At 33.4% G+C, this 26,836-nt stretch overlaps 1 protein-coding gene across 1 annotated transcript in view; it reads right to left on the reverse strand.

The window, feature by feature from the left end:
• Positions 1-26,836, reverse strand: part of LOC149786041 (E3 ubiquitin-protein ligase rnf213-alpha-like) — a 165,428-nt gene that overhangs the window by 33,811 nt on the left and 104,781 nt on the right. The window contains exons 23-29 of the mRNA XM_089976323.1: positions 25,517-25,624; positions 24,970-25,023; positions 22,095-22,292; positions 20,323-20,416; positions 19,530-19,564; positions 13,556-13,653; positions 7,586-7,736 (exon numbers count right to left, since the gene is read on the reverse strand). Of these exons, the coding sequence (XP_089832449.1) occupies positions 7,586-7,736; positions 13,556-13,653; positions 19,530-19,564; positions 20,323-20,416; positions 22,095-22,292; positions 24,970-25,023; positions 25,517-25,624 (738 nt within the window). The remainder of the gene's footprint in view (positions 1-7,585; positions 7,737-13,555; positions 13,654-19,529; positions 19,565-20,322; positions 20,417-22,094; positions 22,293-24,969; positions 25,024-25,516; positions 25,625-26,836) is intronic.

Genomic DNA, 26,836 nt, shown 5'->3' on the forward strand with positions numbered 1-26,836 from the left:
TATTTATAATGTACACCTCATAAACTAAAAAGAACTCTTAGATTTGTAGGTAGCTTTAGGTTATTATTCCAGTCTCATGTACCATATATCTGATTTAATATATATATATATATATATATATATATATATATATATATATATATATATATATATATATATATATATATATATATATATATATATTATTTTTTTAACATTTAATTGTTTGTTTGTCAGTTTTAAATTTTAAAGTTGTTGCTTTTCTGTGTACATGTTTTTATTTTCAAGATAAGCAATCTCTGAAAGATCATTAAAAACATTAACAATCATCAGGTTTCAAGACACATTAACATGTGTAACCTTTTGCATGTGAATGTGGATATATTCATGTTTAATTGTTGATTCAACCAAACAAGAGTTCCTTCTTCCCAAAAATATGGACATTTCAATTTGTGAAACAAAATCATCAAGTATTAGTAATGATAGTGATGCTGTTATTTCATTGCAAGAAATCATCAAGTATTAGTTATGATAGTGATGCTGCGATTTCATGGCAAGAAACAGTGAAGCTTCTGCTCATCCTTGAACAAACCTATGAGTGCCAAATTGAAATTTTTAAGTTCACTACAAACTTTGGAACTTGCTTCTCCATGATGAACCTTATCTGTGAAACAAAATACTCTTTTCATATGCTTCTCTTGCTATTATTCATCACATTTGCAAATTAGCAGCATAAACCACTGATTAATGTTAGATCTGCATACATTTAAACTTTTAATTATTTTGCTCCCTTTATTTAATTTGATAAAAAGGACTCAAATTAACATGACAGTACAAAGCAGGTATACTTTTTAAATGATTGTAACAATACCCAAACCAAAATGCATCCTTGCTGAAAGCTTGTGGCAAGCTTGCGGTAAGCTTACGATAAGCTAGTTTGATGTATATAAGCTAACATGGATGCTTGCACAAGCTTGTACAAGCAAGTGCAGGCTTAGGCAAGACAGCTGGATATAACTGCAAGCTTGCATAAGCTTGCACAAGCTTTCTTGTTTGCTTCAGAAATTAAGACTAGCTTGCACAAGCTTTCTTGTTTGCTTCAGAAAGTAAAACTAGCTTGTGCAAGCTTACTTGTATGTTTCAGAAAGTAAATTTAAACTACCCTGCAACAAGTTTCTTCATATATATATATATATATATATATATATATATATATATATATATATATATATATATATATATATATATATATCCATTGCTTGTGAAAGTTTGAGACCATTTATCCAACTAGCATGCACCATCACCATCACGCCCCTATGAAAACAAATTCATGACTTCATGAACAATCATGAAAGTTCCTCAACTAAGTTCATGAACACTTCAAGAATTTTAATGAATCATGTACTTGAAGTTCATGAACACACTGATGAACTTTTATGAACTATTATAATATCTTTGAAGTTCCTGAAATGTCATGAACTTGGGTCATGAACAATTCAAGTACTTTGATGCAATACATTTCTTTAAAAAATGTATATTAAATATCTATATCATTATATTCATAAAATGTTCATGAAAATTCATTATACAAACTTCTCACAATATTAGTGAAATTTAAATAAAGGTGAATATTGTTTTTTCTTTTTTTAAATGATATGATACTGTATAAATGTGCATACAGATCTTTAATTCAATACTTGTGTACTTAACCTGAGTAGTTCTAGATTAATATGGGAAAATATTTTCTGGCCAGCATGAACAAAATGTATTTGCTTTAAAAAGCTTTCAATGACTTTGTCCTGACGTTTTTTCTTCTTCTCCATTACTGTTATAACTGCATATTCTATTGACTTAGTCACTGGTTGCCAATTTGCTGTAAAAACCGAAATATATTAACAACAATGATCCTGACTGGATGACTCTGAAAGAAGACGTGATATGATTGGCTAATATACGCGCGAGATTTCAACAGTTAAGCATCCTCAGAAACGAAAGATCATACAGATGGTGAGGCAGAAACCTTGAATAAAAACCGTGGACTCCGTCGAATGGACAGATGAGAATATTTTCCATATCATTTTTTTTAAAGTAAGTAGAAGTGCAGAGAAGCGATTTTGAAGAATATGAAAGAAATGATTTGGTGAGAGCAAAATTAGACGGAAAAGCGTACCAAGCCTGGATGACCAAAATTATGGTGAGTATCTTTTTCTTGGTCATTCGTGATTATTTCAGTAGAAGTTATATGGATATTTTAATGGTTTATATATGCCATCATATTATTTATAACCAAGCTAATGATACACGATTTTGTTCAGACCTAATTGAAACTTGCTCATCGAAGTTTTGAAAATCACTAAATATCATCACCCCCACCTCCCAGTTCTTGATACCAGACGTGGTATGACATCGATAGGAATTGAGATGTTCCAGATTGTTTTCTTTTACATGACATCACTATTTCTATAATCTGATGTAATTTGGTAATTAAAAAAAAAAAACACAACAAAATAGTTAATGTGTGAAACTGTACACAATACAAGTACAAATAATGTGATGAAACTGGAAGCAGCTACACGCAACATGCGGAGTCGGAGTGGATGCATTAGTGACATACTAAGGGCCTATACCACACAAGTCTGACGTTTTATCAATACAAAATGGCAAAAATATTTGAAAGCACGAAATAACCGTTATCTGTAATATATATATATATATATATATATATATATATATATATATATATATATATATATATATATATATATATATATATGCACACAGATACAGTTATTTAGTATAATGGTGTTGTGAAAAAAAATTGTCATATTTTACTGATCAAAACATCTGAATCCTGTGACTATACCTATGGCTAGACAGCTTCAGTTAATATAAAACTAGTGACAAAATTCTGCAATAATATAAATGCTCAGTATTATGTGTAAGGGATTAAATCATTTTTGAGTTGGATCATATTATTCCAGCAAGTAAAGTGGGGTACAATGACAATGTGCTAAAAGCTAAAAACAATGTTGATCAGAGATTATCTGTAATTAACTAACTTTACCTTTTTTTTCAGACCAGACAGCAGAAAAGTAAAATTATTAAAGGATGAAGTTTGTAGGTTAAGGAGGAAAATTGAAAACTGGAGGATCCTATGGCCAAGATGGAACAGACATTAAATTGTGACTGCTGCCGCAATGTTAAAGATCCAAACAGTAATCGGATGGAACAGCTTAAGTTGCAGATGGAGACATTCAGTAGTGACAATGGGCAGGATTTGATGAAATTATAGGCCACGAACATCTTCACAAAAGAGTTATCTGACAGGTCAGTCTCTGGAAGAAGACTGGACAGTTGAAAGACAGCCCCATGACAATGAAATATGCTTCAACAGTTGATTGCAGACAACTGCCCCAATATCTCTTGAAAAATTTTCAAAGAAAAATTACAAAACATACAAAAAGTGTTGCTAAGGGTAAAAAAAAAGAATATCGCTTGTCAGTTAAAATTTTATCTGAAATTAAATACAGTTTTTAAGATATTATGTTGCATTTTATACTGTATTAAAAAAACCCACATCTAAGGTTATTTTATGATTCAGGATGAAATAGGTATTTGTGACTTGTCAAGTAATCAAATTGTTTTTTTATAGGCACTATTCATGAAGTCATGAATCACTGAGAAACTTTGTTCATCATAGTTCATGAATATGTTCATGCACTTGTTCATGAATGATGATGATCCAATTTGTGGACTTTTATGAACTGTTCATGAATTCATTATTTCGTGAACTGACCATTTTCAGTTTATGCACATTCATGAATAATTCATGAACCTTTTGATGAACTTTCATGAATGGTTCTTGAACCATTCAAGAGCAGTTCATGAATTATTCACGATCATTTTGTAGGGGTGAGACACTTGCAGCTAGGGAAACACATAAAACTTCTGCAACCTTGGGTAAGCTTGCAGTGAATGAATAAACTTGAACAATGGAATTAAACTTAATGTTTTGGCGGAACAAATTTGTTTTCCACTGCATTGCAACTATAAGATTACATTATTTAATCATTAAATATGCAGATTATTTTGTTGGAATGAAGTAAAACTTTGCAATATATTATGATAATATAGTCCACCAGGAGCAGTTGAGTCTAAAATGCATTCTTGGACATGGGCCTTCGGAAACTCCCAGCCCCCCCCCCTTCACATTTTCAGGGTTTGTTTTGGAAGGGGGGGTGGTGGTAACCACAATCATGTCTGATTTTTGAAAGCCCAGATGCTTGTAGCTAGAAATCCGTGCAAGCTTGCCACAAGCTAGTAACAAGCTTGCGCAAGCTAGTAACAAGCTTGTGCATACTTATTGTACTAGGTAAATAAATAACAAGCTTGTGCAAGCTTAAGCTTGTGCATGCTTATGACACTATCTTGTTAAATAAGCATGTGCAAGCTTGCTGCAATGTTCCAAATACAAGCTTGCTGCAAGCTTTATAAATTAGCTTGTGGCAAGCTTGCTGCGAGTTTTAAAACAAGCTTGCATATTTGGTCTGGGATATACTTCAACAAATTGGACATCAAAATACAGTGCTTAATTAGTTTCTCAGAAATGTGTGGGGACATACTTGTGACAGTAGACTGACATTTATCAGGTTTGAATACTCAAGGGTATATAGCATTAATGATGGTTACCTGAAATGAATTATAAGACAGAACTAAACCACAAATTTCACTTGACAAAATATACTTAATTGGTATTTATTTCTTAAAGTGTTGCCACCAATAGGCATTACTGACATTTTCATGGATCAAAGTATTGTTGAATATTGTTATTAAAACTGTACTGAGAATTAGAAAACTTGATAAGATATATGACTTCTTATTAGAAGTTGCATATAATATCTCTCACCAAATATTCTGACAGTTTCTACTTGTTCTTGTGTGCATGCATAAATCAGCTACAAACATGGAACCCAGATGTACAATGATGTACATGCATATACATTGTAAGTTTTAAGTGAAATATATGTGTGACATTAACCTATGATTAATATATTCATTTTTTCTTTATATGTAATTATTGTGTACTTGTATGCTGTATACCCCTGATGGTCTCAGGTGAGATTAGCTAAATGAGTTGCATCCTCTGAAATCAAATTATTATTATTATTATTATTATTATCTGCACATTATATTGCTAGTACTGGATGTTATTGCTGTTCTAACATCCCTGAAAATCTTGTTGAATTTGGATCAGCATAGAAAATGATCTTTCTGCATCTGCATTCCTGTGAGGGAGTGTCAACATGCAATGATGAAGTCAATAGTTAGCAACTGATTATTATATTTTCTGGGGTGAGAGCAGGAATTTTATTTTCAGTGATATTAGTTGAAACAAAAATTTCTTGAGGTAAAAGAAGAAAAAAATCGAAGTAAAAATGAAATCCAGAGTCCTCAGACCCACCCACCCACTCTAAATTATAGTTTGGTCCCTTGTTGCTTTGATTAACAAAGTTAAAGTACTTCAACTAAGAGTTCTAAAATTCAGCTTTGGTGGGCTTTGCTTACTTTGCCAATGTCTCATCTTTCCCTAAATCACAGATGCCTTTAGAAATTATGCCTTAAAAAAAGAAGCCAATTTCTCCATTATTCCAGCTACCTAAATAATACAGGTTACCATCCATCTGTCTGTCTGCATAAGATGGTGGATAATTATGCTGTAGTCACTGGTGATAAGTTTTTAGTTGCATTTCCTTGTGACTTTAAAGTCCTCTCCTGGAACAACAGGGCCTGCCACAATTGACAGCTGCTTTCTTTGCTTGCTAAAACCAGGTTGGTTCACTGCATCCTGCTTTGGCACTTGCTGTGTTTGCCAGTGACTCCCCTTTGTCAATGCTGCTGTTGAAAACCTTGCTGCATTGTTAAAACAGGGTTTTGATCTCTTGGCACTGACAATTTTGCTGTAGAGCAAAGTCGGGATGCATCCATTCTGCACCTTGTGCCATGTGTCTGAGCACTCAAAGAAATCTCTGTTTAGAAAGTCCCAGGAAGACTGGTAGATTGGCCTGGGCAAGGATGTCAGCATTGGTGACTATGTTCTGCATCACACTTCTTGCTCAATTGAAAGCCCAAAGTGTTGTTCAAGTTAGGTTGTGTTCTAGGTAGGCCGCATTATATTTTCCTATGGCAAGTATGCAATTCTTTTAATAGCATGACCTGTTTCCATGTAAAGCCACTGTCTCTCTCTGACTGCCATCAAGTGACTGGAGTAATTAGCCTTTTATGACAGTGTACTACTGTCAATCACAGGCAATGGATCAATAAAATGTCAAAGTCTGTCTTCAAATTGAAGGTCTTGCTAATTAGGAAGTGTCATAACTTTTATGATTGAAAAAAAACTACAAACAACTGTATCAAGATCCCCTATTTTTGAACATGAAACCTCATTTATAATGATATATGATAATTGGATGCACTTCAGAACCATACACAAAGAATGAAGATTCGCATAGATTTCAAACAGTTTGCAAGTTATGTCCCAGGGTTCAAATCCCTGGAGGTATGGATAAACCCCAGGGTTTATGCCAGTTGCATGAATAAATTCTGTCTTTTTATGTCCAATCAGTATATATATGGTTATTGGGTGGGGTTCACATTAGTTTCTATATTATCACCCAGGGGCAAGTTCTTGGTGGTTGGAAAACATCTAAAAGCATCACCCAGGGTTTCCAGTCTGAAATGTGTTAGGTCATTGATTACATGTACTGATTTGAAAACATTTGAGAGACACAAAACTTGGGAGTCATCTGAAATAATTACCCTACCTTACCAGTTATGATTAAAATGTGTTGGCACAATGGCACAGTCTATAACATTAGAGCCATAACTGAACCAAGTTTCAGGTATTGAGTTTTAACGATGTAGGAGTTCAAGAACACTGCACAAGAATGTACATACAGATGGAAAATATCACAATATCCAGCACTGGAATGAAAATGTAAATTATTGAGTTTTCACACATATTTACAATACTGTAAATCAATCCAGTTCCAGAACTACAGTCAAAATCTGCTGAATGTCATACTTCTTTGTGGTCTCTGAGATAAAACTTTTCTTAAAAGTTGGTTGAAATCAACAGACCATAAATGTGTTCATGGATCACAATGTATCACTGAACCTAAATGTAAAATTTAATCAAGGTGTGATGGGCAACAGACTTTGCTAACTTGTAACCTTGACCTCTGACCTTTTGACTGCCAAATCTTTTTCCTTACCACAAGTGCACAATATCCACAAAGCTTGGTCCAGGTACATGATTTAGAACTAATGTTTTTGTGAAGAAGCTTTTTTACTTTTTTCAGTGACCTTTATCTTGACCTTTGATCCCAAAATATATAGTCTTTTTCTGACCCCAAATGCAAGCTGTCTAAAAGTTTGGTAATTGCTGATGGTGCTGAAAGGAAATTAGTAACAGACAGACATCGTTATATAATACACTCTGAATATTGGAAGGCACATAAAAATGAAGACAAATGCCTATAAAAACTGCAGTGACTTCATCTGAAAGTGATCAACATGTCTATTTCTTAAATATAAAGATAACTCTAACCAGTGAATTGATGTTGGCTCCAAGCATCATGGTGAGGTGGGTCAGAAGACGAATAATGCCACAGTAAGCAGGAGTAAGACTTCTCTCTGGACCAATCTGTGTCCTGTTCTCAGCATGGCCTAGAATGTGTCCACTTTCTGTACGGTCCACACTGCAGAGGAATAAAAATACAATAATATGTAGTGCTGAAAATCTGCAGTACAAAAATGTGGAAATATTCAAACATTTTTATAAATTCACTTGCCGACATTTTTTGTGGTTTTTTATTTTATGCTGATTATTTTCCAGTATAGCTAACAAGCCATTTAACCTATAAGTACATACACAAATGTACACAAAAAAGAAATGTACACACACACAAATGTACACAAAAAAGAAATGTACATAAAAAAGATTGTTGGTCAGCACTAATGATGATCAATACTGACTGACGATGAGGAGCCCATACATCAGGAAATAGATTAAGTCAAGGGGTCTACTTATTTCTGTGATAATTTTCTTTTCAGAATGTATGCACAAATAAACTTTCAGCAACAGTGTCCAAGAAACTGACCTAAATATATCAAGACTGTACAGTCACAAGGAAAGTTTCAAGAGTGCATAAAGCAACACTGGCAAATAAAATGACCTAAATATATCAAGACTGTACAGTCACAAGGGAAGTTTCATGAGTACATAAAGCAACACTGGCAAATAAAATGACCTAAATATATCAAGACTGTACAGTCACAAGGGAAGTTTCAAGAGTGCATAAAGCAACACTGGCAAATAAAATGACCTAAATATATCAAGACTGTACAGTCACAAGGAAAGTTTCATGAGTACATAAAGCAACACTGGCAAATAAAATGACCTAAATATATCAAGACTGTACAGTCACAAGGGAAGTTTCATGAGTGCATAAAGCAACACTGGCAAATAAAATGACCTAAATGTATAATGTGTACAAAATCTCCAAGATTAAAAGAGACCCAAGCATGTTCAGCCAGGATACTTTTCTATTAAATTTGATAAAATTGTGACAGGTTTTTTAAAAAAAAAGACATTTAATGAATTTTCATTTTCAGTAATTGTGGCCAAATTTAATGGTGGATAGGCATTTTTGTTAACAAATTGGAAAGTCTTCATGCCAGAATGCTTTCCTTCAAACTTGGTCAAACCCTCTTCTGCAGTCTTGGAGAAGATGCTGTGAAGAATTTGTCTACTTTTTATAAAAGTGGTTGTATTTGAGGTCAGATCCACATTATTTGCACAAAATGTGAAAGGTCTACCTGCCCTGAAGCTTTCCATCAAATATGATCAAATTCTGGTCTGCAGTTTTGTAGAACTTGCTGCTTAAACTTTTCTCCTCTAGTTTAAGTGGGTTCTGTTCTTTAGTTTAGGCACTTTTCATTCCACATATTTTGCCAAGTAAGACGAACATGCTGATTGACGCAATATCTGAAGTCAGTACTATATATAAAAAAATTTGTTGACTTAATTGGCCAAGACCATGGGATATAGCACAAGCTTTTCTGATACAATGTATTAAAACCTGACGGTAAATTTTATACATAATGAATTTTAAATCAACACAACAAAAGTTCTACTAAACTCTGGATAATGTGGCTCCCTTTTCAGAATTGTTGGTGGTCTATGTATACAACTGCAGTTATAATTCTGACTTTGTTTGAATCATACTCGTTACGTTTTATGCTCATTTGTTTCTTGTAAATTTTAGAGATTGGAAGGAAAGGACACAAATCTGTGTCCTCAACATCAACTACATCAATCTGCATGGCAGAACAATCTACATTGCATGTGTGATGCAAAAATCAGGGGTGGATGCAACAAGATGGTAAGCTACATTATGTACATTATTATTTCAGTATAATTCTCCATAAAATTGGAAATATTTACAAATTACCAAAACCAAAATACTATTGTTAACTTTCTTTTTTCAATATAGTACACAACTTCTTCACTCTGTCTTAGTCTTACACTGCATTCAGCTTCAAAACAAGGGCTGCAACTCTAACAAGAAATGTGTATGGACAGTAATTCGTCAATAAGTGTATTGCAACTGATGACCATAATATATATCAAGTTTCACGGCAATCCACTGAAAACTGAGACTAGATGCATTCATAAGAATCTCTATTGCACAACTTCAGGCTTCATGTCTAAGAGTTAAATAATTTCAATAACTGCCAGAGAAGCACTGGTTTTTAAATATGTATATCTTGTAATGATGACAATAAATATTTCCTGTTACATAGTGATCTACTGACACATTTGGTACTAGCTGTTGTCCAAAGATTCTGTCATACACTGTATTTAGCTGCAAATGAAACAGGGCAATGACTTACAATAACCGCAAATGAAACAGGGCAATGACTTACAATAACTGCAAATGAAACAGGGCAATGACTTAAAATAACTGCAAATGAAACAGGGCAATGACTTAAAATAACTGCAAATGAAACAGGGCATTGACTTACAATAACTGCAAATGAAACAGGGCAATGACTTACAATAACTGAAAATGAAACAGGGCAATGACTTACAATAACTACAGGTGCATTTTGAGTTCTCAACATGTACATGTACTGGTGATAACCTTAATATTTACCTAGTTTCATGGCAACCAACTAAAATCTGATAGACTAGATGCATTATGGATATTTTGTCATATGTTGCAATACAGAAAAGGTAATAACACTACACAAATCGTGATAATAAAGTGGTTTGTTGATATGCACATCTTCAGATGACAATACCAAATTTGAAAGCAATAAATTAAAAAATGTGATAAGCTAGTGTTCTAACAAGATTCTGTCATTCATTCCAGCTTTAAGTACAAAATGGCAATAACATACATGCTAACCACATGAGAGGTATAAGCATAATTATTGCTATTATAAGTGGCACAAAAGTGTAATTTGGGCATTGAAACTGTAACCTACATGTTAGATGCCAGAATTACAGCACATATGAAAAAGATATTTATTTTTGCTATTAACTTGGTTCTGCAGTTTGTAAAAATTCTTGTCACAAAGGACAAGGTTCAAATGGATTAGAACCAGAATACAAATACAAAATATACTGAAAAATTATTTAAATTCAGCACTTACTTAAACTATTCTACATGTGTAACTTTCACTGAATGAACATAAACTGGAATTCTGCAATGTGCATGACCATGTGCTCATAGTGCTGTATTACATTATTCTCATATTCTTTTTTTAAAGTTTGTAAAATGGTGTTGATTTGACCTTTTTTGATCTGACATTTTTTAAAGTTTGAAAAAATCCATCTCCTTTAACATTTTCTGTCATTTAACCCTTTACCTCATAAAGCATAGTGACAAAGTGAAGCACGCTATAAATAGAACACCTGTTACCTAGCTGACTGCATACGCATAGGCATGCCTGTGAATTGTTAAGCAATGTAGTGGTGTTAGTTGAACAGCAGTTTTAACCATTTTACGTTTTAGGTAGACAACTATTATATGTGGAAAAATTTAAGAGTAAAGTCCGATTGTTATAGCTGTGTAATTATTTTTTACAGAAGAATATTTTATGTGCTTTAAAATCGAGAGAGAACTCGTTCACCGTCATGTCAGTCAGGCTGCGTGACCGACCGTAGCTGCCATTTCCCATACTCGAAATTTACACGTTTTTCTTCTGTGTCTACATGTCTAAGTCATCTGAATTTGATAATCAATAAAAACTAATTGCTGCTTACATAAATATCAGAGCCTTTACCAAAGTTATTGAATCTTTCGTGGTTATGATTCTAATCATGAAAACTTCGTAAGTACTGAATGAAATCCTGCCTGTGAATTGTTAAGCAATGTAGTGGTGTTACGTTTAACATCAATTTTAACCATTTTACATTTTTGGTACACATATATTATATGTGGACAAATTTAAGAGTAATGTCCGATTGTTATAGCTGTGTAATTATTTTTCACGGAAGAATATTTTATGTGCTTTAAAATCGAGAGAGAACTCGTTCACCGTCATGTCAGTCAGGCCGTGTGACCAACCATAGCTGCCATTTCTGATACTCGAAATTTACAAGGTTTTTGTGTGCGTCTATATCACTAAGTCATCTGAATTTGATAATTTATAAAAACTAATTGCTGCCTACATCAATATCAGACACTTTACCTAATTTATTGAATCTTTCATGGTTGTTATTCTAATCATGAAAACTTCATAAGTACAGAATGAAATCCTGCCTGTGAATTGTTAAGCAATGTAGTGGTGTTATGTTTAACATCAATTTTAACCATTTTACATTTTTGGTACACATATATTATATGTGGACAAATTTAAGAGTAAAGTCCGATTGTTATAGCTGTGTAATTATTTTTCATGGAAGAATATTTTATGTGCTTTAAAATCAAGAGAGAACTCGTTCACCATCATGTCAGTCAGGCCGCGTGACCAACCGTAACTGCCATTTCCGATACTCGAAATTTACAAGGTTTTTGTGTGCGTCTATATCACTAAGTCATCTGAATTTGATAATTTATAAAAACTAATTGCTGCCTACATCAATATCAGAGACTTTATCTAATTTATTGAATCTTTCATGCTTGTTATTATAATCGTGAAAACTTTGTACGTACTGAATGAAATCCGCAGCTGCCATTTTGGAGAGTGGAGATTACGACCCAGTTACTTTAAATAGCAGATATCGACCAGTGCATAAATAGCGACCACATGATCTAACATAATTGTCATTTGCAGAAATGAATAAGTATCTAATAGGGGGGTTTTCCCCGAAGGTGGCGCTACAAAAACTAGCTCAAAATGGCTGATGTTTACAGCAGGCGTCAAAAGGCGCTTCCATGTGAATCTTTTAGAGGCGTCAAAAGGCGCTTCCATGTGAATCTTTTAGAGGCGTCAAAAGGCGCTTCCATGCGAATGGAGTAGAGGCGTCCAAAGACACTTGTATGAGGTAAAGGATTAACATCCACAACTTGCACCATAAATCATTCTGTTTTACATCTCAGGCACCATTTTGTTTAAAAGTACAGACTGGTCCACTGCCTATCTAGCTTATTAATATAATGAATCTGTGAGGAAAAGGTCATATTTGAAACTGAGGAAACTTATCTGTTTTCCTGGAAATGGGTCAATACAGTTGCTATAAATAGCAAATAAGGAAAGTACTCTTATACTATTCTCACAGCAGTAATTTTTTTAATGAATATTCTCAAATTTATATGAGTGGTGATGATAATAATAATGAAAAAAAACCAACAACTTTGTATTGCTTTATTTTAATTTTATTTTTGAATGTACCAAATAAGTGTAATCCCTATACTGGCCAGCATAAAATGAAATTTGGTCCAAAAAAGCATCACGATTATGCCAAAAACCAAATGGTTAGCATGTATGCAATAACTCCAATACAAATATTGGGAGCAAAGAGATTAATTGGTATGTGCCTCTTCAGGTGTTGACCATATTATAATATTAAATTTTATGACAATCTATCAGGACTGTTGGTAACAAGTTGTGCTAAAAAGACTGTATGCCTGATGGACACAAACTTCTATGTAACTAATCAAAAGCATAAAGTATAAATTCATAAATTCTTGTTTCTCTGGCAATTTCACTGGTATTTCTGATAGCCTGTTTATTTTTTTAAGGTTTTATATTTGAAAAAGATATATACATCAATATTAATACTTTATTAATTGAAAGAAAAATTACAACTTACACTTAGTGACAAGAAATGTTATTGCAAACATGCTACAGTAGAACCTGTCTTGTCCCTAAACTTTCAAAGTTAGAAACAGACAGTCTTTAGAAGGAGACTTTTGTACCAATGATAAGGATGCAATTTGGGAAAATCATGTTTTGAAAATGTCTGAGCATGTCCCAGGATTATGACTCCAAAAATGTTCTTTATGTGACATGAAATGCATATATATATGACCGAAAAGCAAAGCATTAATTCATCATGTTTTACCCTAGGTCAGGAGCATTTCCTGGGTGTGCCACGTGTCCTTCACCTCCAATCTCAAAACCACATTTTGGACATTTACTGACTGTATATGGACGGCCACACTACAGAAACAGATATAGAAAAGAAAATTAATCAAAATGTAGCCATCCTTAATCCTATTATATTGGTACATGTAATTGTGATGAACAAAGGCTGCACCACCAATTTGCAGATCAGACAGGATGACCACACTGTAATTGTATATACCGGTACTGTAATTGTATATACCAGTACTGTAATTGTATATACTGGTACTGTAATTGTATATACCAGTACTGTAATTGTATATACTGGTACACCAGTACTGTAATTTTATATACTGGTACTAATGTTACTTGATACTGCTGTAGTTACTGCAGTACTCATTGCTAGCAGGTAAGAATCTTCCAGTTACAGTTCAAATTTTTTTCTTTGTCTTGCACTTAAACAATTTTGCTCTATAATGAACCTTCTACTGATTAAATTTGGATGGAATAACAGTGTAAAGAGAGTTATACCCATACACCCCTGAGTTTTACAATATCTTAGCCTGCATGTCAGCAGTATCAATGATTAGAGGTGACAAATGTCCAAACATGACAGTGTTCATACAGAATTCTGAATGATAAATTCAAAGACTTTTCCCAAACTTTCAACGACCACAAACATAGATTTCCAAGACCTATTTTCACTAACATTGTAAGCTAGTTATGTTATATGAGAAAACAATGAATGCAAAATGCTACAATATTGTATAATGATGAAATTCAAACTATTATTAATCAAAAGAAAGAAACCAGGAAAACTCGACTACATCCGAATTTAACAACCTTGGACACTTTTGTTTGTGATTATGGAAAGAAATTAAAATGTTTGGGTTTATTTCAATTTTCAAAGATTTTAAAGACCTCAGGGTAGTCTGCTCAATTTTCCCAAACTTTAAAGGCCTTGAAAATGCTACCTCATTTTTCCCAAACTGTCAAAAACCTTCAATGACCGTAAAAACCCTGCATGAGCACTGTGAATGGCAGATTATACACCTGTCCAGTGTCAATAATGTATGTGCAAAGAAACAAATGAATTGTGGGATGATCTATCTGTAACACAGAAGATTGCAACAAGAGGTTACGTATATAAGAAAAGTTTTACAAATGTAACCTTCCAGTACATATTTTAGAATTTTCTAGTTCTAAAGCTAATAATGTCTCAATGAGGGCATAAGAATTTTTGACCATCAGCACATGCTGATCCCTACACCTCATGATGAAATAAAATGTCCTGATATACGAGAGAAATTTCAGTCCTTCTCCATGCCATTTTGTGCAACTGTGCATTTTGTTCATCCTTTGGTACACAATGGTATCGGAAAGAAAGTTTTAAAATAATTATACATACAAGTGTCAGGCAATAAATAAAATGTTGCATAGAATAGTCTTCAGTTATGATCTGCTTTATTTTTGCTGTATTTTGCACAATATTTGTGCATTTCAATTTTCAAACACATCGATCTTTAGACTGTAAAATTCATTTGTATAAAAAATTAAAAATGTTCAATTATATCACAAACTTTTTTCAATGAAAAACTGAAGCACAAAAAAAATAATGGTGACTTTTCTGAATCTGCTGGGCATGAAAAGTCAAAGGGTCAGAAAAAAATTAAGACTTCTTACACATTGTTATTAGCAATCTGACTGGTACCAAGCAAAATCTATAGCAATCATATGTGATATACTGATAGATCTGTTGTGTCTTTAAGACATCGTGGCAATCCACGTGATGTAATGTAAGGTGTCTGTAAAATCTATAGCAATCATGTGTGATATACTGATAGATCTGTTGTGCATTTAAGACATCATGGCAATCCATGTCATGTAATGTAAGGTGTCTGTAAAATCTATAGCAATCATGAGTGATATACTGATAGATCTGTTGTGCATTTAAGACATCATGGCAATCCATGTGATGTACCGGTAATGTAAGGTGTCTGTAAATTCTATAGCAATCATGAGTGATATACTGATAGATCTGTTGTCTTTAAGACATCGTGGCAATCCATGTGATGTAATGTAAGGTGTCTGTAAAATCTATAGCAATCATGTGTGATATACTGATAGATCTGTTGTGCCTTTAGGACATCGTGGCAATCCATGTGATGTAATGTAAGGTGTCTGTAAAATCTATAGCAATCATATGTGATATACTGATAGATCTGTTGTGCCTTTAGGACATCATGGCAATCCATGTGATGTAATGTAAGGTGTCTGTAAAATCTATAGCAATCATGTGTGATATACTGATAGATCTGTTGTGCCTTTAGGACATCGTGGCAATCCATGTGATGTAATGTAAGGTGTCTGTAAAATCTATAGCAATCATATGTGATATACTGATAGATCTGTTGTGCCTTTAGGACATCATGGCAATCCATGTGATGTAATGTAAGGTGTCTGTAAAATCTATAGCAATCATATGTGATATACTGATAGATCTGTTGTACCTTTAGGACATCATGGCAATCCATGTGATGTAATGTAAGGTGTCTGTAAAATCTATAGCAATCATGAGTGATATACTGATAGATCTGTTGTGCATTTAAGACATCATGGCAATCCATGTGATGTACCGGTAATGTAAGGTGTCTGTAAATTCTATAGCAATCATGAGTGATATACTGATAGATCTGTTGTCTTTAAGACATCGTGGCAATCCATGTGATGTAATGTAAGGTGTCTGTAAAATCTATAGCAATCATATGTGATATACTGATAGATATGTTGTGTCTTTAGGACATCATGGCAATCCATGTGATGCAATATAAGGTGTCTGTAAATTCTATAGCAATCATGAATGATATACTGATAGATCTGTTGTCTTTAGGACATCATGGCAATCCATGTGATGTAATGTAAGGTGTCTGTAAAATCTATAGCAATCATGTGTGATATACTGATAGATCTGTTGTGCCTTTAGGACATCGTGGCAATCCATGTGATGTAATGTAAGGTGTCTGTAAAATCTATAGCAATCATATGTGATATACTGATAGATCTGTTGTGCCTTTAGGACATCATGGCAATCCATGTGATGTAATGTAAGGTGTCTGTAAAATCTATAGCAATCATATGTGATATACTGATAGATCTGTTGTACCTTTAGGACATCATGGCAATCCATGTGATGTAATGTAAGGTGTCTGTAAAATCTATAGCAATCATATGTGATATACTGATAGATCTGTTGTGCCTTTAGGACATCATGGCAATCCATGTGATGTAATGTAAGGTGTCTGTAAAATCTATAGCAATCATGTGTGATATACTGATAGATCTGTTGTGCATTTAAGACATCATGGCAATCCATGTGATGTAATGTAAGGTGTCTGTAAAATCTATAGCAATCATGAGTGATATACTGAAAGATCTGTTGTGCATTTAAGACATCATGGCAATCCATGTGATGTACCGGTAATGTAAGGTGTCTGTAAAATCTGTAGCAATCATGAGTGATATACTGATAGATCTGTTGTCTTTAAGACATCGTGGCAATCCATGCGATGTAATGTAAGGTGTCTGTAAAATCTATAGCAATCATATGTGATATACTGATAGATCTGTTGTACCTTTAGGACATCGTGGCAATCCATGTGATGTTATGTAAGATGTCTGTAAAATCTATAGCAATCATGTGTGATATACTGATAGATCTGTTGTACCTTTAGGACATCATGGCAATCCACGTGATGTAATGTAAGATGTCTGTAAAATCTATAGCAATCATATGTGATATACTGATAGATCTGTTGTGCCTTTAGGACATCGTGGCAATCCATGTGATGTAATGTAAGGTGTCTGTAAAATCTATAGCAATCATATGTGATATACTGATAGATCTGTTGTACCTTTAGGACATCGTGGCAATCCACGTGATGTAATGTAAGGTGTCTGTAAAATCTATAGCAATCATATGTGATATACTGATAGATCTGTTGTACCTTTAGGACATCGTGGCAATCCATGTGATGTTATGTAAGATGTCTGTAAAATCTATAGCAATCATGTGTGATATACTGATAGATCTGTTGTACCTTTAGGACATCGTGGCAATCCATGTGATGTAATGTAAGGTGTCTGTAAAATCTATAGCAATCATATGTGATATACTGATAGATCTGTTGTGCCTTTAGGACACCATGGCAATCCATGTGATGTAATGTAAGGTGTCTGTAAAATCTATAGCAATCATATGTGATATACTGATAGATCTGTTGTACCTTTAGGACATCGTGGCAATCCATGTGATGTTATGTAAGATGTCTGTAAAATCTATAGCAATCATGTGTGATATACTGATAGATCTGTTGTACCTTTAGGACATCGTGGCAATCCACGTGATGTAATGTAAGATGTCTGTAAAATCTATAGCAATCATATGTGATATACTGATAGATCTGTTGTGCCTTTAGGACATCGTGGCAATCCATGTGATGTAATGTAAGGTGTCTGTAAAATCTATAGCAATCATATGTGATATACTGATAGATCTGTTGTACCTTTAGGACATCGTGGCAATCCACGTGATGTAATGTAAGGTGTCTGTAAAATCTATAGCAATCATATGTGATATACTGATAGATCTGTTGTGCCTTTAGGACATCGTGGCAATCCATGTGATGTAATGTAAGGTGTCTGTAAAATCTATAGCAATCATATGTGATATACTGATAGATCTGTTGTACCTTTAGGACATCGTGACAATCCATGTGATGTTATGTAAGATGTCTGTAAAATCTATAGCAATCATGTGTGATATACTGATAGATCTGTTGTACCTTTAGGACATCGTGGCAATCCACGTGATGTAATGTAAGATGTCTGTAAAATCTATAGCAATCATGTCTGATATACTGATAGATCTGTTGTGTCTTTAGGACATCGTGGCAATCCATGTGATGTTATGTAAGGTGTTTGTAAAATCTATAGCAATCATGTGTGATATACTGATAGATCTGTTGTCTTTAAGACATCATGGCAATCCACATGATGTAATCTAAGGTGTCTGTAAAATCTATAGCAATCATGTGTGATATACAGATAGATCTGGTGTGCATTTAAGACATCGTGGCAATCCACGTGATATTATGTAAGGTGTCATGAATTAGACAGATAGTTGCCTGATAGATAACAACTATAGAAACCAAACTGTATTTAAATTCTTTCAGTCAGGGTTGATGCTCTCACATGTAAACTGACAATATACAGGCATGATCAGTAGTTGCAGTAATGTTCTCTGTTATTTTTCAGTTTCCAAAATCTAGGAAACAAATAATCACATATGCTTTGGAGAATTAACAACATCAATTTTTATAACTAGTTTAGCATACTTTGAATTCTTTTATTTTCATAGTTATAAATTTTTCACGTTTTGTGGAAAATTAAAATTGTTGTTACTAAACAAATTCAAGGATAGGGTGAAAAGTCCAACTGTTTCCAGAGATGGATAACTGAAGGGTTCTTAATTGTGGTTTTGTGCAACTACTAAATCCATAAAAATTAATAATGCACAAAATACTAAATTCACAGTATTTTTAAAAACACTGAGATGTAATATAAAAAACTAGAAACCAAGGGAAAACAAACAATATTTCACTGACAACCACACTGAGCTTGCTAAAGTGTATTCTGGGGACTGAACCAATCATATAGAGATGCACAGCCTGCTTGTTACCACTGTGCTATCCTGTAACTTCACTCACTGAACTTGGGATTAACCCCAGTACTAAGAGATGCATAATCAACATGTTACCACTCCATCACCCTGTAACCAATCTCACCATACACATGTCTGAACTAAGAATTGAACTCAGTACTACAGAGATGAATAGCCAACATGTTACCACTGCACTATCCTGGCTTACAGTCTGTATGGTATAAAGAGAATAATTTTTTTATCTATTACTTACATCTCCAATTACATATGGGTGGCCATTAGGACAACCTGAAATGGGGAGAAAAAAAATCAGTTAAATAGAAAAGCCAAATATTATCTATTATTGTACTGATACTGTCCTTAGGCTGTTGACAAATATATATATATATATATATATATATATATATATATATATATATATATATATATATATATATATATATATATATATATATATATATATTTATTTATATATATTATATTTTATTCTTCAAACAGGTCTTTTAAATGAAAATATAGCATCACTAATAAAATTGTTAGAAAAAAATTGGAGGTGTTCCTTATGAATTCTGATCTCTTTATTTTAGGGTAGAATGAAATAGTATAAAATCTGATATCTATAATAGGATAAAGAGAAAGGACAAAATTTCTTCCTTGCTCTAAGTTCATAACCTATAACAAGAATGTTGGCCATATTAATCTAAACGTCTCACTGTAATCAGCAATACATTCTGCAGCTTATGGGTTTATAAAATGTATTTCCTTATTTTGCTATCTATATCATGCCATGGAAATGGGAACTAAACACACCAAGGGAGCTAACCAGAGGTGATATCAAACCTGTGACTCTTGGCAAATTAATCTGACACTCTACCACAAAAGCTGCCATAGCACCCATAAGAATGTAAACTTAGAAATGGTATGAAGTCTCTTGCATCATGTTACTGTTGTTTCAGAGTAGACTCCATTAGTTTGGCCAATGCTGTTATGCAGAAGTCAAAATAACTGCTGCTTCATAAATACTGATTAATATTTAGTCAACTTACGATAGAAGACTGGGGTGTCTTTCCCTTTGTGAGCCTGTAATACCTCCCTAATTTCTTGTACATCATCCTGAGGCATTGTAGGTATAAAGGCGTCCTAGAATACATTTATGATATTTTAATAATCCATTATACATCTGTAGACCTCTCTCTCTTGATAGCATGGTTCATATAATAGTCAATTATACATCTGTAGACCTCTCTCTCTTGATAGCATGGTTCATATAATAGTCAATTATACATCTGTAGACCTCTCTCTTGATAGCATGGTTCATATAATAGTCAATCATACATCTGTAGACCTCTCTCTTGATAGCATGGTTCATATAATAGTCAATCATACATCTGTAGACCTCTCTCTCTTGATAGCTTGGTTCATATGTAGTCAGTCAAACATCTATAGACATCTCGCTCTTGATAGCATGGTTCATATAACAGTCAATCATACATCTGTAGACCTCTCTCTCTTGATAGCATGGTTCATATATAGTCAATCATACATCTGTAGAACTCTCTCTTGATAGCATGGTTCATATAATAGTCAATTATACATCTGTAGACCTCTCTCTCTTGATAGCATGGTTCATATAATAGTCAATTATACATCTGTAGACCTCTCTCTTGATAGCATTGTTCATATAATAGTCAATTATACATCTGAACACTTCACTTTCCCCTTACATTACTTTTTTTATTACTTAAAAAATAGGTATAAAACCTGACTAAAATTACAAAACTGTGCCACTACATCAAATTGATGCTATTTTACCAGTATCATGTCTTTTAATTCCACAAGCTTTATCCCACTTTGCTTACTATGTTTTGGAAAATAATTAAATTGTAAAAAAAAAATATTTAAAAAAGTGACATATTTTATTTGATTGAAACTCTCTGTACTTGTTCTGATGAATTCTTTGAATTTCTGACAAAATGCAAGGAATCTGAGAGCAAATAAAATCCCACTAAAAACAGAAAACCAACTTTTTAAAATTAAAGGTGTTCTAAAGAACACTCCTCAGATTTACGCATTTTTGAAGGTTGTATGAACCAAGAATAACTTGCAAGTTACAGGGTTCATAAACATAGACCGTGTGAAGGAGATATAAATTTTGGTAAACCTGGGGTGGGTACTCCTCAGATTTACGCATTTTTGAAAGTTGTATGAACCAAGAATAACTTGCAAGTTACAGGGTTCATAAACATAGACCGTGTGAAGGAGATATAAATTTTGGTAAACCTGGGGTGGGTTTGGATTGGTGTAACAATGATCAACAATGAATAAGAATGGATTTTAATATGGATATATGATCTTAAGGAGTCAATTCCAGTCTACAAATTAATAATATCCATTTATCTAATTAATTAATTAGTGTATGTATGTATGTATGTATGTATGTATGTATGTATGTATATGATATCCTTAAAACATTTGGTCAAATTTTGTTACATACACCACTTTCTCAAAAAAAATAGTTCTCTGGTAAAACATAATCATAAAACTCCTTATGAGTTGGTATTAGCATGTTTTACTGATCTGCCACAAAGCATTAACACTACAGTAAATTGCAAATGAATCAGATATCTGTGCCCATATGACCACTGTCATTGCGGGGAAAAAGAATAAAAGTAATATGGGTCAGCAAATATTAAAATAATTACTTTAATTTAGTGAATAATGACCAAGGCAGATGTTTTCCTTGAACGATGACACCAGAAGTGGTGGTTAAGGGTGTGCTGGTTGCAAGACAATGCCCATATACTAGTAGGAATCTTACCTTCATGGTCTGAGGCTGAGTTGCCAACCTGATAAGTGGCTGAACAAGAGTTCTGTCACCATTAATATTTCTAAGGACAAGGTCACAGTGCATTAGCAGGCACAATACTCCCTGCTTTTTAAGGTCAAGGCCAGGGGTCACAATCAGTATGGGAGATTGGATTCCATATGTATTCTGAAGAATCTTCTGTGCAACCTCCTGAAACAAGAAATAAGAGCAATTAGTGTGTGTGTGTATATATATATATATATATATATATATATATATACACAACATGGAAAAACCATTTATTCATTAAAAATGATTTGCTTTTTAATCAAAAACAAATTATATAATCACCTGGAAGTAAAATGGTAATCTGGTATATAAAAGAAGTAAGTTATAAATGGGCTCTGTTGTATAACTTCAAAACTCTTATCATCACTAACAGATGAGAGTTAAGTTCAAGTCAATGTTGAAACCAATGGAATGATGAAATACTTTTATAGGAAAATCACTGGCAATCCCTTCCACCACCACTCCTATTGGAACAAGCTCTGGTATTTCCACAAATGATTGGCAAAAAGACCTTTGCAATGCTACTACTACTACTACTACTACTAATAATATTAAGAAGAAGAAGAAAAGAAAAAGAAGATTAAGAACAATAATCTTTTATGTGAAAGAGTTACTCAGTTAGCTATTGCTATTGTACCTTGAGTCTTTAAAATGTACATTTACAGACATTTAGATTAAAATAATCAGTTTATATAAATGCTCTAGTCAAAGAACAGACATAAAGAAAAACACTGATGATAAAATCAAACAATTATGTCACTTATGTATTCAGATTTAAATTACTTCCAAATGTGTGCAGTCCTAACAGGTACTGAGTTCATGGTTATGGCACCAGAGTCCTGAATATTTATTTTGAATAATTCTGTACAAGGTTTTGTAGTTTGAATATTATCTTGAGCCTTGATCCCAGGTGATACTGTTTGCTTTCACACACACTGAGAAGGTTTTGGAGATAACCAGGTACAATTCCATGAATGCAGTTGTAAGCAAGAACAGTTCTTAAACAGTTTATTTATTCTAGCATGAACAGTCATCCAATGTTAGTCTGAAAATAATAACTCTGTGTAAATATCCCATGGTTCATCTAAAATTATATGTGCAGCCCAATTTTTACAATATTAAGACAGCCCATTTTTTGCAACATTAAGACAGTGTAGCTGTAATCTAGAACAGTTCCTACAAAGTATGGTACAATTACAGTCCGTATTAGGTTAAATGTATGATTGAAATGCAACACACTGATGTCATGGAGTAAAATAATTTTGATGTGGTTCAGCAGTGATAATTTGGCAGTTTTTCTGATTGTATATATTCAACTGGCAGCTGCCACATGACATGCATATGCACTGATTACTAAATGATGCCAAGTGCATATCACACTCCTTCTCACATTCATTAAAAGTGACTCAAATGAGACAACTTGCTCTTAGCAGAATGTTTCCAAAGTTTCTTTTCTAAGAATGCACTCGTTAGAACTTTCTTTACTGAACTGATGCAAATAATTCTACAAAGGTACCATCATGATTTGACAACCTTCCATTTTGTCCTGCATACTTTAGCATGTGATGGAGTTATAATTGCAATCCCAGTAGCTGGTAAAGGAAAGTAACATTTCCATTGGTCAGAATGTTACCACATGATCAAAATGAATTGCGTTTATTTCTGTATGAACTGTAAGGAGAACTACTTTTCTAAGAATACCCACTTCTATAAACAGAGTCACATGTACAGCATAAGATAAACACTGCCAGTTAAGGCAGACACAAAGTAAGCATCAAAGGAAAATAACATTCTAACAATTTTTAAAAAAATAACTGAACAAATTTGGCTTCCATTAGTTGAATGACTGGTATTATAACGAGCTTATTACGATCAAGCAGGACAATCCCAAGTGCTATAAATAGTTACGTAACAGAAAACCCCAAACATGTATTACTACGTTTAATTAAGATTTCTGTATTTTAATGATGCAAACAAAATAACATAACAAATAATTGAAATTTCAATTACAAGAGTTGCCAACTCACACAGCTTACATAATGCCCTTACATAATGACAGTTTATACCATGATGAACTCAGAAGAAAAAACCCATTAAACTCTTATATGATGACCCAATGTTGACATAATTACCATATACTTCTGAATAGTACTTGTGTTCCATGTCAATGGCCTAAACTCTGCATCATAATCATCTGAATTGTTAGTAATATGGTGACCCAGTGCTGACATAATTTGCATATTCATGAACCTGGCTTCTAAAATAAGTACTTCGATAGCATGTCATTGGCCTAAAATTACATGAGAGTCATTTGAATTCTTAGTTACCTGATGACCCAGTGCTGACATAATTTGCATATTCATGAACCTGGCTTCTAAAATAAGTACTTCGATAGCATGTCATTGGCCTAAAATTACATGAGAGTCATTTGAATTCTTAGTTACCTGATGACCCAGTGCTGACATAATTTGCATATTCATGAACCTGGCTTCTAAAATAAGTACTTCGATAGCATGTCATTGGCCTAAAATTACATGAGAGTCATTTGAATTCTTAGTTACCTGATGACCCAGTGCTGACATAATTACATTACTCTCCATGAATGAAGGTTGTGAACAGCATGTCTTTAGCATGTCAATGGCTTAAAATCCAGAATGACATACCTCTGAATTCTTGGCTATATGATGACCAGTGTTGATGAAATTAATGTATTTTTCTTGAACCTGGCTTACAGATATGTACTTTTGTAAATGGCTTAAAATAAGTATGACGGACATTTTAATTGAGCTATATGGTGACCCAATTTTGACATAATTACCATATTCTTCATGAAATTTGCTTCTGAACAGTACTTCTGTAGCATGTCAATGGCCTACAAGACACAAAACTATGAATCATAAATAATGAATATTCATAATATATTTAAAATTATATTGTTACCTTGTTTTCTCAAAAGTTATGCAATTTTTATTATAGGTCCACTGTTGCAGATAAGATGCAGGCACTTTATTACATTATGATATTAAAAATTCAAAGGGCCATCTTGTCCAAGACAACATATTCTTATCCAAGATCAATCCCTACAAAGTCTATTTAATTGTTTTTATGACAAATGATGCAAAAATAACAATGCTGCATATCAAAAACAAAAAGCTCAAATCTGTCTTTCATCAACCAACAGTGAAGGCTGGGTAAAAATACAAATATACAAACTGGAAACTCCACATTATGCTATGGCACAAAGTCAAGTTACAGAAAATGCACTGATGTATAACAGTTATAATGTTTATCCAAGATTTATGCAGAAAGAGCTATTGTTGAGTGTGAACAGTTATTCAAAGTTAATGCTGTGAAGGACATGTTACCTTTTGCGTAACTTTACTCTTGTCCACTTCTTGTAATCTGGACATTGTAATTTCTCTGTGTAGGGCAAGGCATAGAAGAATCTCCTTTTTCTCTGGCATCCTTGTATCCTATTGGTAAAAAGACGCAAATGTTTTGTTAAAGTCTTGTACTGCCTTGTCTACAGTCTTGATTTTCACTTTTGGAGATATCTTTGTGCTGAAAAGTTTGGTTTGCTTGTGTAGGTGTCTTACGGCACAGCAAGACATCTAGTTTATTTTAGTGCAAAGGCAATTGGAGTAAAGTGCCTTGCCCAAGGACACACTGACTATATCTGACCCAGGCTAATCTGCTGGTAGGATTCAAACCCACGGCTTTTTAGTTGTAAGCCATGCTGAGAAGAGCTTAATTGGTGCAGGCATACATAAAATAATTGTTTTTAATGTAAAAAGCAGTGTTCTGAGACCATCTGAAAACAATTTTGTTTGATTTTTATAATAATGTCCATGATGTATACAAGAATAATCAATCTTCTGATATTGACAATGTCTGAATACTACCATTCTACACTTGAATGTCTGAATACTACCATTCTACACTTGAATGTATGAATACTACCATTCTACACTTGAATGTCTGAATACTACCATTCTACACTTGAATGTCTGAATACTACCATTCTACACTTGAATGTCTGAATACTACCATTCTACACTTGAATGTACAGACTGATCTAACTGTAATACATGTATTAGGAAGCTCAAAAACATGCATAATTTGCTGAAAATAATTTGTGTGTATATATTTGACATGTAAATAGTATATTTAGTAATACCATATAACAGGTATTTTTTAGGCTGAGAATTTTCAATAATTTACTAGTCATAGACTGAGAAAAAAAATCCTGTGAGAAGTTAATGTCTATAAAAGTTAATATGGCTAAATGTTGTATTATGTCATGAAAATAAAACAAAAGTGAAATGAAATAGTTCTCTACTCTGCTTGAAACAGTCCTCTATCTCATTTAATGAAAATTTTGAAGAGCATGGTGGGCTATTACTGGATATACCTGCACTCCGGTACAAACTGCAAAGGATATAACCAATTTTTAAATCGATTTTTGGCAGTTAAATCTTTACCTTGTTGCACACTAAAATTCATGCAGCTGGAAATTTGTGAGTATTTTAAATCTGATATCATATTTATTTCTATTAGTTAAGGAAAACTAGCATATCAGTCATCCATCTTCTAATAAGCCACATTAAATGGAGAAGTTGTGAAATGGTCTACTAAAATTAAATGGTTCAAATGGATAGAAAGGACTGAAACAGCACAGTTGTTAC

The sequence above is a fragment of the Sinohyriopsis cumingii genome, chromosome 12, assembly GCF_028554795.1.
Source record: "Sinohyriopsis cumingii isolate HCF-2022 chromosome 12, ASM2855479v2, whole genome shotgun sequence".
Lineage (NCBI taxonomy): Eukaryota > Metazoa > Mollusca > Bivalvia > Unionida > Unionidae > Sinohyriopsis > Sinohyriopsis cumingii.